Raw genomic sequence first — 18,516 nt, 5'->3', positions numbered from 1 at the left:
TAGCTTAGTGACTATTTGATTACTGGAGTATCTTATAAATTCACTTTAGTGACGATACAGCCATTTGCTAGTGCTACCCTTTATGTCCTCCTATAGCATTTCATAGTTTGTGGATCACTTACTTAATAGAGTCAGAATTTGGTTAGGTAAAGACATCAATCCTGCCTTAACATAAGAATGCTTGCCAACATTACATACTAGGCTACACCTTAAAAACACCTCATGCTGTGCAGAACAGGTAGAAGGAAGCTAAGAGGCATCACTGAATCAAAAGCACAAGATCTATTCAACATTGTTTGCTTCAATATTCTTCCTAATTACCAGTGAAGTTTCAATACTCTTCTAAATTACCAGTGAAGTTTAAATCTTTATTTTACAGTTACTATAACCATGTTAAAAACTGATATTTTACTGCAAAACCTCAATTTAGCAAATTAGGAGATCTGTGATTATTATCTACAATTTCTAGAACTGACTTGCATTTGAACACAAAAAAATTTACACAATATGAAAGACTTGACCTCAAACAGCTTTAAAATTCAAACAGAATTTTAAGAAGTATCAAAATAAAAATTTCAGTTTAATATCATAAATGAGCATTTACTGATTTTCCTCTTAGGCTCACCTGCAAAGGTTCACTGTGGGGGTTATGGATATTTATTATAGGAGAAAAACTGCTATTTACAGGAACTCGTGCCCCAATAAACGGGCGCAATCGATAGGGGTTCGGAACTCCAATGCCAAACACCTGGTTCAGAAAAAGAAACAGAAGCTTAAGTAGCTGTATGCAATTGCTGCAGAGCCTAAAATATGCTCACCAGTTTTAGTAATCCACCATGTACTCTTTTGATTAATTTTATAGTATACTTCTGACCAAACATTTTAAACCAGTATCGCTTGCAGTAAAAGGCTGTTTCTTACAACTACTACTTACTTACACTGACATATTGAGAAAAAAGGAAGTCAAATATACCACCTTTTTTCTGACATTCTTAAACACTAAATACCAGCTATAGATTAATCATACCGTTATGAAACTATCCATATGGGAAGCGTTTCTGTTGCTGTTTGCAAAACATTGTCATAGTCATAATCTTTCAACAAGAATATTTATCTTTTTTTTTTTTTTTCACTTTTCATTCTCTCTCATCTGTCTGGTTTATCTTTCTGAATCTCAAGTGAGTAACACGAGTGACTTTTTGCCAGCCTAATGAACAGCAGTGTCTTGTCACAGGATCAGATGAACACAGAGCTACAGAATGAGCCAGATCACTACAATAAGCCACAAAAATAACACACAAAAAAGGTGTTGGGAGGGTTTTAAATCCTACATAATTTCATCGATCTGGCTTACAGTACTGCCCTACAGATATTTACAATGGTGTATTTTTGTGTTAAAAGCAGCAGGGATGGAAATTTCTTCAACTAGGTTGATGGGAAAAAATCCCCAAATGAACAATCCAGGATTATTGTGCAAATATCCTTGGATGGTTAAGTGTCCCATAATAGATACTGCTTTGATTCGCACAACTTTTTCTGAAACAGTGTAATTCTCTTACCTGATAAGTAAATACCCCATGATTAGAAGTGTTAATAAATAAAGTGTTCTCTACATTTCCCACTACTCTTGCGAGGAAAACTACATCAAAGGATGTATTCCCTCCTGGAAGAATTTTCTGAAAAAAATAAAGGAAGCAAGCAGAGCGATAAGCAAAACTGTTTACTGAAGACATTACACTGTGCAGATGAACAATGGGCTTTGTGCTACAGAAGATCTCTTATGTTCTTTACAGAAATACTGAAGTTAGAAAGTCTACTGCAGATTTGGAAAAAAAGGAGTAGAAGTTTCAGACAAATAAAATCTGTAAAAAATAACAAAAATACCAATATTTTACAACTATTATCTAGTGCAGGATCATATTTAATTGAATTTTTATGTTAAATTCTGAGTTCAGCTTATCACAGAAATATTTTAGTCTGACAGTTCACAGATCACTGGAGAAAAACAATTACTTCAAGACTTCCATAAATGAGAAAGGTTGTTTATAGACAGGTTTTCTGAAGTTTTTAATGTTTATATGGCCCCTGCTAAGCCACAGGCCCTGCAGACAAAACTGAAACTAGAGGACTATATCTGAAAACAATGTGGTTAAGATTTAACCCTGGTGATACCATGCTTTTGATCATGCAAGTTCCTGTAACGTGATTACTTACAGCTGTTGGTGCATTGGAGTGACTACTTCACACTAACACTACTTCACCTGACTTAGAATTTTCAGAAAAATTATTGGAACAGTTTGTTCCTGTAGGTGCTCTAAGGCAATGCAGTCACCCCAGCAGCAAAGAGACCTTCAATTACAATATGCATTTCCAACATAGTCAGAAGTCCTAATGCTTCTGTGTTCAGTTCAAATTTATTCTGATATGAGACGAAGAACTGCAGTACCTTAATACTTTTAGGTATGTCATTATTGCAGCAAGTTGCTCTTTAAAGAAGCTCTCATTCAGCCTGGAGAGGGGGAAGAAAAGTTCATTTTGAGAAAGCAAAATAACTTACCCTATTTTGGAAAAACGATGCATGAAAATGTGATGTTGTAGCAGATATTGATACTAATGTAATTGTTTCTTCTGAGCTAGGGTTATGTAGGTAAACTTTTTCCATTTTTGGCATTCCAACTGGCCTGTCAAAACACAGAAAATATTTTCAAAGCGTCAGAAATCTAGACAATAGAGCACTGGGCTTTTTCCCATTAAACCAGACAGGAGCATAAAAGTGATGCATACAGACAATAGAACTTTGCAGTTAATGCTTTTTTTCAAGCAATGCATACATTGTACTTAGATAAATTACTTAGTTAACATCTTTTCTATTATTTTATTGCTTACTTTTCCTGAAGGCTTACTTAATGTTGAATCATCCTTATGAAATTCTTTTGTCACATTTTTACTTCAGAATCACAACAGCCCAAGTTTTCTATTTCTATGCTGGAACCTCTAAATAATTATCTTAAGACAGGGTGTACACAGCAACTTAAAATAAACAGAACACTCCCTTGACAAAATTTGAAACGCCAATTTTTTCCATGATAGATTTTAAGCAGTTTTACTCAGAACCCAGAATTTCTCTGGCATCATATTTTGTAACATGGTCTACAGAATTAAGTAGGCAGACATGTGTAGCAACAACTTTTTTATATGTATATTGTTGAACTCATACCTTAAGGAAGAAAATAAATGCTTGAAATAAATTCTGGAATTTAAGAACCCTAAAACATGGTAGTCACACAGTTAAACAACAGCACAATTTCACTAACAAAACATGCTAACAATTTATTTGACACAAGATTTAGGCTTGGTTTTGCTTCCAACACCTGAGGTGACAATAGATGCTCCAGTTTCACGGGCTATTTTTCAGACTTTACTGTCTTTTCAGAATTTTTTTTCACGCCTTTTAACACATACATGTTAAGCACCAGCACAAAGCACTAATAAAGCATGTAGATTATAAATTGCTCAATTTTGAATTCTGGAATTAAAAACAGTTAACTCAACTCTCTCCCATGTCACTTGCCCCAAACATTGCAAGGACAGCACAACTATCCATAAGAATTACTACCTATAATACCTGAAGTGATGATGACCAGCAATAGGCAGCTGTTCTACTCTCCTCAATTAACTTTAACAGGCCAAATTACTAAGTGTTATTGCATTCATGGTGTTTCAGCTTGGAGGGGGGTGTTCCCAACACACAAAGGAATATAAGTTTGCTGTAAATTAAAGGCTCCATTGAATGGAGAATTTATTAACAATAATCAAACTACATTACAATTTACAAAGTGATTGCGATGACAGAACCTCCTACTTATGAAACATGGGCTAAAGAGACAGATGCTAAAGACCATGCCATTAATTCAAAGACACAATTACTAACCATCAATAAACAGCATCCTCACTAACAGAAAAATATATCTGCACTCTACTACTGTAAATCTCTTTGCTACTCACCACTGCAACACCAAACACATGCAAAACCACACCAGCAAAAAAAGTGTCTGCTGATAGGGAGTTACTCAGCACTCCCAGAATTCTGAGCCCACTGCTTCAAACACTCCTTCACTGACATCAGTACTGATGGCCTTGAGGATTTTTTCTGGTTGTTAACTATGAAAGGCATAAGCAAGCTTGTATAACAGTCAGCGCATTTGCAGCAAATTCCTTGTTTAAACAAAGTGGTCAAGTACTCTCTGATTTTATCAACATCAAAATAAAAAAAAGGAGAAGAAATAAAACAGTCAACCTCTCCTAACACTGAAGAAAGCTCTTTGAGTCTCTCCTGAGGGTCAACTGTCCGTTCTCTAGCTCTCATTGCTATTTCTCATTCTCCTTAGTGGAAGATGTGCTCCCAGCATCTTGGTGCAACTCTTCTGCTTGCCACAGTGCAGTTTCTGGATACTTCTCTTTCTCACAGCATGTTCAGCAGCTCCCCAAGAAGGGGAAATCATCCTTCTCCTCTATTACAAAACACTTCAAGCTTCATAAGAGGAGCTAAGAGCTGAAAACAAGAATCAAGCAAAACAGTTCCTTACAGCCACAACAGCAGTAAGTGAGAGATGAGGTAGATTTTAAGCACTGTGAGCAAATGACACTCTATCACCTGTGGTCTCTACAGAGAACCAGCTATGTACTGAAAACCTAAAATCAGGGTTGACTTCAGTGACACTTTTTATGATGCGTCACGTGTGAAACACTACAAAGCCAAGAAAACTATGCTGAATGAACTAGCAATACTGAAACACCAGTCTGTTCCTGTCAGAAAGGAAGTAAAACTCATTATCTAGGAAATATTACAAATATTAACAATCTTTTAAGGCCTTCATGCTTTTACAGTTCTGAAAAGAAGGGACTATTAGTCTATTTGAGAGGATAAATTTATGAAAACAAACAGCCATGACTGACACCACAGCTCACTAACTTCCTATTCCAGACTAAAGTACCATGGTACTATTATAAGTGATAAAGGTAGAAGGCACTTAAAAGGAATCCTGTTGTTAGGACTGTGTTTTATTTTACTATTTTGCTGATCATTTTCCTGATTTTGAAACAATGAATCTAGTACTACATTTGGCTGAGATACAGCTTCCCTTATATTCCTTTAAGCTTGATGTCAGCCAAATCTACAGAAACAGGACTTCATAAACCTCACCTGTTTTTCTGCTACCAGACATGGTAAAATCCAGATAGAGCAGCAGGCTCCAGACACCCTTAATTAACATACATTCAAAGCAGTAGTCTCATAAGGGATGCTCTCCAAGCTGTAGATTATCAGATTGCAATGATCTGCACAAGTACAGCGTTACCTGATGCCAAATTTTACAGCAGAATTTCCTGGAGCGGTCACAGCTAGTACTTTTCACTGTGAGAAGCTCGTACAGACACACACCTTCAGGCAAACATGAACTGTCAAAGCATGTAAGATTTTGCTCCTGATCCTATGTCCCTGCATAATGTTAGGTCCACCTACACTGATAAAAAACCTGATACCACAACCAAGATGAGATGATGGTAATTAAAAAGGGGGAGGAGCCTGTTCAAATGGGTAGATGCCTGTGTTCTGTTTCCTTACTTCTGCAACTCAACTCCTTCCAAAGTCTGAGTTGGAATCTGCAGTTATAGTAAGTGCGTCCTTGTAATGGAATTAACTGCTACTCCAGGGATCAAGAGGTAGATTCCTTTAACAATGGAAATCAGCTGTTTCAAATTTTGGGGAAATGAATCCTTGAGTTATTGGCTCAAATCTGACTTGCAAAAATATCTAGCTACTCACTGTGAAGCAAATATGGATTGAGAAAATGCCCTTTTAAAAGAGCAATTAATTTTCTTCTTACTGTACATGGTTTAAATACCTCTGTAAAATGCTCACTTGATTTATGATACAAATGTATTACTGAAGAGCAAAAGGATATAAATTCAGCAGATACATTCTTCTTGTTTCATCCCCTATTCTTTCTAATGAGACTGGAGAGAGAACTGAGGTCAACCAAAAGCTTCAGTTATATTTTGAAATGCTGGGAAAATATGTAAATATACTCAAGATTCAATCCCCATAAATTCCTAATGAATTTGAGAGTTTTACAAGAATGTTTTTCATTTAGCATCTCTGGCCATTGTGGAAACATGTGTAAGACTAGTCATCACCCAACATATCAGAAGTGGGTTAAATTATGGGTTAAATCAGTATCCTGTCATACAGTGTCCTATCAGACAGGGGTGAATAGCACAGACGCCTAGAAGGCAAAACTGTAATGTGAAAATCATACAAAGTCAGGTGCCCAGAACACTCTCCTAGCCTCTAAATACACAGCTTGGGAACTCCCTGAACCACTGAAGACAGTTCTCCAGTCAAAGGATGAGAGTGAGCAAGCTGCAACAGTAAGAACTTGGGTGTTGACTCGTCATGTATCCACCTACTTTTAATTAAAAGAAAAAAATGAACTGGTTATACAAGGTTACATGTAGAGACTGAAAGAGAATGCCTTTTGTGCCCATTTTGACAAAAATGGTGATTCCTTATAGAAAGGAAGCCTGCATGATGTATAAAACCAGAGAATTCATGACTAGAGAATTCTTCCTATTTCATCGCTGGTTGAGTGACACAGGCAAGTGGCTTCTTTAACTGAAATCAGAGTAACTGGAGCACATATGCTGGAGTATGCAAATGCATCCCCAACTCAGAAAAGCAAAGAAAACAGAAGGGCTTTGGGTTTACATAGGTACTAGCCTACTTGTTTCTTAGCTTCCCAACTTTACCGCCTTTTAACAAGGAGAGAAAGCTCTTTTGTATTATACTTGGCAAAAAGTTTGTGTCCATGTACCATAATAAGCGGAGCAAATACCCCATTTTATGTTAGGAATCTTAGATTCCATATAACTAAATCATACCTTTTTTTAAACAGTTAGCAAACCCCCATACATAAAACGCCAGTAAGTAGATTTTATCCAACCATGTCACCAAGTGTGGTCAGAATTAACCTAAAGGTGTAATTTAGGTGTAATCTAACTCTTACTCGTTTTGGCAGCATTTCATACTCTAGCATGATATGTGACCAAAACCTGCAGTAGATCTGGACAAAATATCAACACACTGTCAACACTTTCTCACATTTAAAAAAATCCACGGGAAATGAAAGTTTCATTTTGCAACATTTCTTTAAAATTCCAACAATCTCAAACTCTCACACATTACAAGCGTATCCAATGTACTGTGTAAACATTTGGCTCTACATTAGACACAACTTACAGGTCCTTTCACCAATTGTAAATATACTTGTTTAAACTGTAAGAAAACCAGTGATTTGAATAAACTCTCTAGCTGCTAAAAGTATCCACTATTTATTGGTAAGAGATTAGAGTCCTCAAAGAAAACAGACCAATTTGCTAAACTTATACTAACCTTATGTTACTTAAAGTAACTCCCATGGTTTTAAGGACATTTATATCTACCATATCTAGTCTATACAAACATTTCTTCTATAGTTCAGGAAATTTTCAAATAGTTAAACTGTTAACAATATCATTCTCTTCCCATGCTACTCCTCCCATACATTTTTACAGCAGGAAAGCCTTACAAGGGTGGAATTTAGTTTTCACTGCAATATAACATATTCATTATATGCCTTTACTTTTTAAATGTCTCTTTGCCTTGGTTTTCTTGTTCTTGGTTGATGCAGTTAGAAGTATAACTGAAAGCAGTGCGGTCTAGATTCAAAGGGATGCATTTTAAGACAGATTCAGCACAGCTGTATTCTCCAGATCTTTACCCATTCTGACACTATCCTGTCCTTAAAGCTACCAGAATAAAAGATGTCTCTTATGTTATCCAAAGTAACATATGGTCTCCAGACCTGCAAGAAGCTCTCAAATATCTGAACATTGCCAAGCAATTGCTTTCAAGGCCAGCAAAATCTTCCATAGAATATCGTGCTAAATACTACAGCTCACAAACAAGAAACACAAAACCATTACAAAAATCCCCTAACAAAAACACTTCAAAGGAAATGCAATGACATTGTTAATCAACAGAACTTCAGAATACTGGCCTACCAATGAGAAAGTTCTGAGAATGTGACCTTGCTCAAACTGAGTGAAGCAAGAACCTCCATTCACCACAGAAGCATATGCTGATCAACTATCAAAATATTACTGTTGCCAAAAGTATCGTTTCATACATTAGCAATAATTTCTATGAAATAGGGGTAAGATGTCAACTTCATCTTTAAAATAATTCCACATTTTAAAATTTTGATGGTAAGCAATTCTTGCTTATATTGTGTCAGTGTTCTAAAAGTACCCAAAGTGCCTAACTGCTCCATTATCAAAAGCTACTTCTACCAAAAAACTTAGTTGTGAAGAACTTAAACTTTACTTTTGATACAGTCAGAGTTGAATTAATAAAGATGAAGGCAATGTATCAAGATCTGTGAAGATCCACATTCACCTACAAAGTAGGAGCAAGAACTGAATATAAACTGCTCTGCAACAGCCTTCATTCACATGGGCCACCTGCAGGACCTCTAATATGAAGACCTATCTTAAACATAGAAAGCCATATAGGTAATGACTGTTCTTCCAAAATAGCCTCTGAGCAACCAAGTCCCAAAGCTATGGAAGATGAAATTATGGTTACTGTTTGTACCAGTAACCATGGAACACCTCGGTTATTCCATTTCCATTTAACAACAGAGGAGAGTAACATTTTAAAAGGAAGAATACAAGGAACAAGAATGAAGTCAACTAGTTGTGGAGCTCGGTTTTAGGTGGAGGGTTTTTTGCTTGTTTTCTTTAAAGCATTGAATCTCCAATATCCAAGATGTTGCAGAATTTGTTCCAGAAAAAGACTGGTCTTGCTTCAGAAACACAAGCAAGAGGTTTACACATTAAATAACCAAATGAGTATTCCACACTTAGTCCAAGCAGTCCCCTGGCGCAGTAAGAGGGGATAACCTGCAACAGTTCCATCCCATTCCCAGAGGCTTAATATATACAGAGAACATTTGGGATTTCTTCAAGTGAACTAAAGATTTGCATATCCTAACATTCAGCATACATTTCCCTTGATAAATGTGAGATTACCTGGACTGCCTTCAAAGTAGCAGAATATGGCAGTGTTTGTTTCATATTAAAACAGCATTAAAAAACCCCAACTATTATAAACCAGAAGTATAAGGCCATCTCATCTCCAGGTGGAACACAGAAAGTGTGTCAACAACACCTATTTATCAACTTAATACAGGTTTTCATTTTCTGAGATCTCTAGGCAGTGTAACTTTTATTAAATATTATTTCTGCTCAAATCGGCATGTTTTTGAAACATCTGATTAAACCTACACACTCTTAGCAGGCCAAAAACGTCACAGGAAGAATTACTTAGCTTCCAACTGAAATTAAATATGAAAACTTTCTTTAGCTTAGGCATGACACATGTTGATAGCTCAACACAAACACAAACTTTGAACAAGTTTGCTCCATTAAGTGCTACATGCTACCTATTAACAAAACACTCTCTAGTACTCATTCAAAAACTAAATATGCATTTTATGTCTTTCCTAAAACCCATGAATAACAAAGACCGAAAAGCCAGAATTTGAATGTGAAAACCCTGTCTGTTTTAAAAGGCAAAAAACCTCAAAAGTTTAAATATGCATGAGTTGACTTTCAAGGTGCTTGGCACCTGCAGCTTGTTCTCACCCTAAGGCTGAGTTACTCAGGATTTCTTCTAGCTGGCTCACAGATTTTAAACTGAACTTTGGGGTTCCATATCTAAACCTCTTCTAAAACTGCTTTTGACATCTTAGTGAAGTTTTAATAAACCAGAAGAGGATTTCATTCATTATGGAACACATAATGAATCAAGATCTAACATAGAGATTTCCTATTTTAATTGACAGAAGGCAGCAATCCTCCAGTGCAGTTCTGCATTTATTGTACAGAGCCATTCCAAAGTAAGAGATTTGTTGCTACTTTAACACTGTACTAGATCAACACTATTTGTTCAGTGCTTTTAGCTCTGACACAAACAGCTTACATAAAAAGCCAAAATACAATGAAGAACAACTTAAAGTATTTATGATACTGTCTTGGATCTACTTTTAGCAAGTGTGGGGGGGAGAATTGTCTTTGGAAATCCACAAAGCAAAGAAGCACATGTAGTTTTCTTCAGATAAGCACGCAAACTCTAGATAACCTTTAAAAGCAAAATATTTCAGAGCACATCACACTTTATTCATAGTAGAAAAACGTGCATAAAATAGATTTCAAATGTCAAATTCTGGATTTACTATGAAATAGAAAGTTCTAACATTCTGAAGAGAAAATACTTTAAAACCAAATCAATAGGTAAGTTTACAGTAACAAAAAACACACTGCTCTACAACTTTCCATTTGTATTGCAGTCACCAGTATGATTTGTTAACTACAACCTCATGTTGTTATAGCAGAAATGTAGTAGAGCAGGGCTTATCACAAGGCAATTTGCTATTCAGTTTAGAAAATCAATATGCTCTTACCTAGGACCAGTTACTGACATTAGAAAAAACCAACAAAAATACACAACACCAAAAGCTAGAAGAAATTCTGAAGGAAAAAGGATGAGGGGACAGAATGACTTATTCTGTCTTTAATCTGAAGTAAGGTTACAATTTTGTTAGACTGAGCACAGATAAATTCTGCAAAATGAGGCATTTTCATATAGCTTTGTTATTTAGTGACATTACATTGGATTGGTTTTGTTTTTTTTTTTTTTAATAGAGGTTATTTCTGAAAAACTACTCTGTGCAAACAAAGTTACAGCTTCTTTTCTTTCAGAAAGACAGGAGTATACACCACATCAATACACAGGAGCTTCCCTGCACATCTCTGTAGTCACATGGTACAACAGTTTTTCAAACAGAAAAGGCGTACTATATTTTTATCAATAATCTGTGGTTTATCTGTAAATAAAGCAGCCTTTCATCCAGCAGCTGTACTGGTTGAGGATGGGGGAAGCAATGCATACCTGGGCTGTTTTCATTCTTCCAGGTTGAACTGTTAACAAAATACTTGAAATGCTCTCACTGCAGTTTACATTAATCAAAGTATCAATCATGCACAGAGGCTGCATCCATGAACACCAACTCCAGAACCAATTCTGACTGCTAAGAAGAGGGACTGTAGCTACTTATACACAGTAACCAATTACTGGTAGGAAAAGTTAAGACTGAAATACTTTCCAGATGAACTGATTACAAACAGGTACATTGATGAAGCTGTCAAATTTGATTCCTCCTCCCTTTCATTTATGTTTTAGAGAAGTCAGAACCAAAACAGCAACCAGCTGCAAGGTAGAGAGCATGGAGCTAGGTTCCTGGAGGCTGTTTGTTCTCCTTGAAGCTGTATTTTCACAACTTGACATTACTATTCTAACAAGTGCAGATCCACTGCCAGGCTTTTTGCCACCAAAGCAATAGTAAAATGCACGTGCTAGAGTAGATAGTCCCTGATGTTGAGTTACATACAAACAGAAAGGTAATCTCACCTCAGTATGGTAAGTTCTAGACTTAAAACTGTCTGCTCCACGGTGCAGCTGTACAAGTATCTAAAAAGTAAGTACAAGTACCTACACCACCAAAACCATGGCAGCTGACAAATCACTATATAATGTTTAAAACCGAGTACACCAACTTTCTAGAACATGTAGGTCAATTACACTTACAATCTACTAATGCAAATTATATATACAACCTTCTCCACCAGCTCCATCCACTTTAAATGCTCTTGTTGCTTGTTTGGGGATTTTTCAGTTTTTGTTTGTTTAGGGGTCCCATCCACTCACCCCAGCTGGGTTTGGTTTGGGTTGATTTTTGGGTGGTTTTGTTTTCTTTCATTTGGGTTTTTTTTTGTTTTTGTTTTTTTTTTTTTTGGTTTGGTTTGGTTTTTTTGTTTGTTTGTGTGTTGGTTTTTTGTGGTTTTTTAAAATTTTTTATTGTCTAACTAAACAGATCAGAAGACCTTTTCAACTTACTGTTCATGGAAATCCAGCATTGGTGGCTCAAACCGGAGGGGTCGGCAATTTCCCCGATACAGGGATACACTGCAAGAAAAATTGAAATGCTGTAAAAGATAGTACTGATACATTTTTGTTCCCTTCACATTTCAACTAGCCATTCCTTAGCAAAACATTCATTAATACTAATAGGGCAACTAAGTGAAAAGAAGAAACAAACAAAACAAACTCATCGAGTCAGAATACTGTAATTTTACCAGGCACTTACATGATTATGAGGTGTCTCCAAAGAAGATTATGTAAGATTACATATCTTTAAAATGGGCCCAATTTGAAGTGTAAACTTTTCATCTATAAAAGGATGGCTAAGTGAAACAGTATGCTAAATAGGTTTACATCACCTTTCACAGAAATGTTCAAACATTGCTGTGAAAGATGTTTTGGATATTGTCCAATGTCTAACAGTAATTTATGTACACATAATGAGTTTCTCTAGCTACATCTATATTAGTACGTAAACGATCTCAGGCCCATTTGATGGCACTGAGGCCATACAGGAGAAAACAGCCCATATATATACTGTTCAAAATTCGCAATATCCTGAGGATGATGACTCTGCTCTAGAAACATTCTTTAGCTTTACCTATACTACCCTCCCACTGGGAACTCTTCAGGAGACTTCCAGTAGATGAAGACCAAAACTTAAATAGCACTCAAACAATCCAGCAAGGAAGAAAACAAAGTACCTGGAAGCAACTCCTACCATTTATTTTACCAGTACAGTTATACAAAGCACAATCAATCAATAACCCACAACAGAAATTGTAAGAAAAAAAAAATACAAAGCAGTTTCATTGACTGAAACATTTTTTTAATTCAAAATGATGTGATTGTGACCACACTCAAGTATCTCTCTAATTCTGTAACACTTTATTTTGGGCTGAGTAAAAATTGTATTCCTATAATATAACAAAATCGGGAGACAATAATGTAAAAAAAATAAAAAACAAACAAACAAACAAAGCCATAAAAAACCACCCAAAACACAAAACCAAACAGGAAAGGCTAAAGAATAGCTCAAAATCAATGGCCCCTGAAAGGCTCAAGACCAAGGGCTGCCTCAACAGAGGTAGCAGCCAGGAAATGGAAGGGGCAGGCACATGCAGCTCTCCTTAGGAAAGCTGAGGCCTTGAGCTCAATCAATCCAATTCCATTCAGCGTAACTCCAGGAAAACTAATTACTGATCAAATTCACATCTTTCCATACTGCAGAACCACTTCAACAAGAAAGCTATTTACAGGAGTAAAAATTTAAGAACAGCGCGTGACAACTGTATCCTCTGACAGCCGGGATCTGGGCAAAAAACCAGTGTAACAAGCCAGAAGCTTTTTAAATAAAAATACAATGTCTCAATGATACACTCAAACTCCACAACTGAACCTATGCATGCTGATCAATTTACAGGTCCATAAATTTGCATGTCGAAGCATCTTTAATCCTACTTTGAGATTAGTCATTAAAAACAGCTTTATCCACACAAAAGAAGTAAAACACTCTCAGGGCAGGAACAGGCATAGTCAGTCAGCTTTAGTACACCGTTCTCTATGTGTGTGTGCACACAGATGCCACGTGTATGCAGATCACAACACGACAAAAGTAAAGGTTTAGGACATAAATAGGAACAACTGTTCAGATATACAAAAAAATTACAATTTTTGCTACTACTGAGTGCTACTGACTCATTACAGTTGCCAAACAATACCATTTAGCCTTCTCAGGCTAAAATCTAACCTCACAGAACAAACACAACAAAATAAAGTTTACAAAAACATTGGACAGTGATATTTTGAAAGAGCAAAACAAGGGGATAGTATGACTTCAAAGTTTATGGTACAATTTTGAAAACCATTTAGAGTGCGGTTATAAATGAAAATGGACAAAAAAAACCTCATGTACCTTCACTGTCAAGATAACACTAAACAGAGATCATTCTTTGATAGTGATTTTAAAAATAATTCTGTCAATTTCTTCCAAATTGAAAAACTCTGAATGGTCAGGCAGCACCTCTTTTTTATTGGTTATTATTAGTAAAAAGGCACAAATTCCTCTTATGGACAAGTTATTAGAAAAATTTACAATATTTACGAAAGCAATAATTAATACCTTTATTTCAAATGCATTGAAAATACTGTCAAGAGTAACTTGACCTATCAGAACATACACAATTCTCCACATATATGAAAAGCTTAGGCAACATTTTCTCAGACCACAGAGCTATATTATCCTGGAGAGCCAGTCAGACAGCATAGAATGTTAAAATGGTTAAAATTTGGTTAAGGCAGCGACATCATCATGAATGCCAACTATTGTAATAGAAGCAACAACTGTAATAAGATTCAAATGGGAACAGGCAATATTGGAATTCCCAAACTTTGCATACTGAAAGGCCCAACATGAGTCAACTTGCAGCAGACTAGAAAATGATGATAATGTCTGCTCTGCTAGGCACTTGCTCACCGAAGGCTGGATACACCCATGGGTAGGGCAACTTTACAGTATAATGACATTCAGTTAATTACTATTGTATGCATGTAGAACTATGGCTCCCAGTCTTATATCACAATTTAAACATTTTTCCTTCCCTACTCCTGGAAGTTCTCTAACTTTTAAAGTCAAGGACAAAAACATGAAAAAGAAAAGATGCATGCAGAAGAGAGGACTACTGATACCTTTCAGCAAGCTGCAGTCATCTGAACCTATAATTTAAATAGTCTCAACACCTTTATCCTTCTGCAACAATTTTGATTTTAAGAATGAGACTTGAGAGTGAACTACATGCAGTCCCCACCATGATCATCATCCTCACTGTTCCATCCACACTGTCATCCAAGTGAGTGGGCATTTACCTCAACTACCAACTACTGTATTGCTACTACCCAGAAGCAATCTACTATCAGATGCAATTCACTGAAGTGCAGCTTCATATCTCAATAAAGTTAGTCACAGACGCAGTTATAAAATGGTAAAAATTAATGCCTGAAAAGACTGTGGGTGATATGGATGTCCATCTCTGCTGAGCCACAGTATTCATCCATCTTAAGGACATTCTGCAGCACTTCTGTAACGCTTTGCTGTTTATCACAGACTACTAGGGCACTGATAATTTTAGATAATCCATGTACATCTTTGCATTTGGAGACCAAGAAAATGCTGTCAAATACAGTATTTAAAGATTTCTGCAAAGTTGGGAAGCAACTGTTGCTCTGTATCCTCACATTACCTTTCTAGCTGTTCTGGGATTTCTGGAGGAGGTCTGTGCTCTGTGGAATCTTATCTGTAACATCTTTAACTGCTACTGTAGAAAATTCAAATCTCAGCATACTCTACATATATTTTTCCCACATTACTTTACCAGTAGTTTAAAGGGTTTTATTTCCTCTCCTGTGCCATAAATTGTGAAGGAATATAGACAACAGCATCAAACCGTGGAACAGAAAGAGATCTTATGACTTTATTTAGCAACACAGCCTCTTAAAAAGCTGATACTTTATTCCTATTACCACGAAATCAAATAAAAGTGTTTCTAAAAATAACAATTGACCTTTTAAAATGAAAAATACCTCACAGTGGGTGCTTTTTGTGCCAGAATATCTTAGAAAGAGCCACCACAAGGACTCTTTTAGCTAAAAATGTTCTGTAAGTAACCTGAATGCAACCACAACTCGTTAATATTTAAAAATAAGGCTGAGCTGCATATATCAGAAAATGTGTTTTGAATTTTATAGTTAAAATTATTTTAGAAATATGGGTATTAATTACTGCCTCAGTGAGACACTGGACTCCCACAAAACAATTGACCACTTCACTATCTGACAGCAGCCACTGCTACAAATGCACACAAATAAAGACTAGCAACAAATTTTTTTCCATAACTACCCAGACAGTGATTGGCTCAGTTATGCCAACATTAATCCTGTATCAGGAAAACATACTCATGATATTAGGCATTAAACTTCAAAGCTAACAATTCCTAGTTGGGGGGTGGGCTGTCTGAGGAAAGGGTGGGGAAAGAACAGGGAGAAGTTTGAATAGATACACTGTAACCTGACCATGGGCAAGAGCAAAAATTAAACTTCTAGTTCATTTCCCTCCTTCCAATTAGTGCTGAAAAGCAGATCAAAGAACTGAATAAACTGTCTAAATAGGAAAGAAACATCTGCAAGCTACACCAATAAAAAGATATTATAACCTCTATTAAGGACAAAGAGAAATCATCTAGAGAAGTACTGGCTTTAGCAATGACATTGAAAAAAGTCACCTAAAAAAAACGCATAAAGGAAAGGTTCATGCAAACCCACTAACAGACAGGCAGCAAATTGGGTATTTACTATGTAACATGGCACAGAAGAGTCTGCAGTGTAGATCATTTATCACGTTGTGACTGAACCCCAAATAGACCAGGACTCTGAAGTGGAATGGACTGCTTTCCTGGCAGACCTGGAGATTTTTCAAGTATCTTAACTAGTGTTTTAATAGAACACATTCTAGAACACTGAAATTTCCAACACAGAAAGTAATCTTCTTAGTTGAGAAATTAGAATAAAAAATCCTGGAGGCAAATCTAATCCATGGCCTCAAACTCAAGAACCACCAAATTCAGTTGTTTTCTGGGAGACAAAAATATTGCACATATTGCACTAGATGCCAATATTTGCACTTTCTGCCATTGAGACATGATGATTTAAACAAAACACTATTCCATTTTTAAAGTATCCACATAAAGTATGGCTCTATCCAAGGCAAAATACACTAATCACAGTTAAGTTCAATTGCCATTCCTATAAATTCATGTTCTCACATCTGCAATCTGATTGACATACTGCAGCACATAGCTACAGTTGTTTATGTTCCTGTCCACAGCTAGAGATTTCAGACATTTTTCAAAACTTGCAAAAAGAAGGAACTTAAGCCCACATTTAAGCAACTATACACATAGCAAAATAAGAATTAATCCAAAATGAAAAAAAAAAGAATAGTTCTTTTACTAGATTTTCTGAGAAGTAACAGGAAACAGCCTCATGGAAAAAACATAGTTGTATTTACTGAAAGTACACCATGACGATTTGTTTAATGTTATTGTACAAGAAACAAGCTTCATTATTACTGTTCAATGTACTCATTAATAAACAAGAATATCTGATGATTCTCTAAAGAAAAATTAGGGAACAGGGTAAAAAAGGGCCACTTATTTTCCTTCTCAGATATTATACATGCCAAGTTCTTTGATAACAGATTATGTCTTTGGGATGGAAGAGGATGGGACAGGGCCATGGGTTGTTCAGCTGGGGAGGGACTTTTCACAAGTGCATGTAGTGACAGGACAAGGGGGAATGACCTTAAACTGAAGGAGGGAAGGTTTAGATTAGATATTAGGAAGAAATTCTTTACTGTGAGGGTGGTGAGACACTGGAACAGGTTGCCCAGAGAAGCTGTGGATGCCCCACCCCTGAAAATGTTCAAGGCCAGGCTGGATGGGGCTTTGAGACACCCGGTATAGTAGAAGGTATCCCTGCCCAGGGCAGGGGGTCTGGAACTAAATGATCTTTAAGGTCCCTTCCAACCCAAACTGTTCTGCCATTTTATGATTTAGCTGCCCAATATTAAAAACTAGTTTACATTTTAGTTTCATTTCCTTCACATGAGAAAAATAGTTAAAAAAAAAAAAAAGCACAAATTGTATTTGATCTTCTTTACACTAAAACTTTATTATTCTTATGAAAAGTACCACAAATCTTGCAATTAAAGTCTATATAAACTTTTAGAAATATGCTTACCTTTTCTGTTGATATGAACTGAGGCCTAAAGTTGTCTCAGTCTGTAAAAGAAAAAAAAAACTTTTAAGACATTGACAGCACTATACTTCCTGTATAACTGCCCAACTGCCCCGAGTTAGTAGATCAAACCCTGAAAGACAAAAGAAGTTCTGATCTGGAGCAGAAAATGCAAATTGGCTTTTTCCAATTAAAGAAATCAAGCCTCCACTGAAAGACTGTTTGGCCCATGATAAGAACTGCGGTCACTTCCAGTAGTAAGAATTCCTACAAACTGTAAAACAACCAGCAACTTAACAACTTAAAAATCCAGAGAAGTAAAAAGCCCAGGAAATCATAACACTGTATAAAACAAAAGAAAAATCTAGCACAGATGTAAGAAACTAATAAAAAAGAAAAGCATATAAACCAAGTAACAGTCAAGCAATTATCTCACTGATGTAATTTAACACCTAGAAAACAAAGAAGGCTATAATCTCCATTTGACTAGGAAACTTCATCTCCTCTCCTAATGATCTCCTAGCCTCTATTATTCATACCTTTCCTTCCACTCTGCTGGACATTACGGTTAATTACCTGAAAACAAGGAGGTTAGGTTGTCCAGGGATTTCCAATTAGTTTACCCTTGTATAAGAAATACCAACTGG

At 36.2% G+C, this 18,516-nt stretch overlaps 1 protein-coding gene across 3 annotated transcripts in view; it reads right to left on the bottom strand.

Moving 5' to 3' along the window:
- The window catches only part of TMEM131 (transmembrane protein 131), a 92,414-nt gene that overhangs the window by 44,718 nt on the left and 29,180 nt on the right, over positions 1 to 18,516 (bottom strand). For all 3 annotated transcript variants that reach the window (XM_050332219.1, XM_050332221.1, XM_050332220.1), the window contains exons 3-7: positions 17,873 to 17,913; positions 12,056 to 12,124; positions 2,558 to 2,681; positions 1,560 to 1,676; positions 626 to 748 (exon numbers count right to left, since the gene is read on the bottom strand). In XM_050332219.1, the coding sequence (XP_050188176.1) occupies positions 626 to 748; positions 1,560 to 1,676; positions 2,558 to 2,681; positions 12,056 to 12,124; positions 17,873 to 17,913 (474 nt within the window). The remainder of the gene's footprint in view (positions 1 to 625; positions 749 to 1,559; positions 1,677 to 2,557; positions 2,682 to 12,055; positions 12,125 to 17,872; positions 17,914 to 18,516) is intronic.

Source organism: Myiozetetes cayanensis, unplaced genomic scaffold (assembly GCF_022539395.1).
Source record: "Myiozetetes cayanensis isolate MyiCay16 unplaced genomic scaffold, myiCay2020 scf5-8, whole genome shotgun sequence".
Classification (NCBI taxonomy): Eukaryota; Metazoa; Chordata; class Aves; order Passeriformes; family Tyrannidae; genus Myiozetetes; species Myiozetetes cayanensis.
Note: the sequence above shows the minus strand (reverse complement) of the source record. Positions and strands in the feature narration are given on the sequence as shown.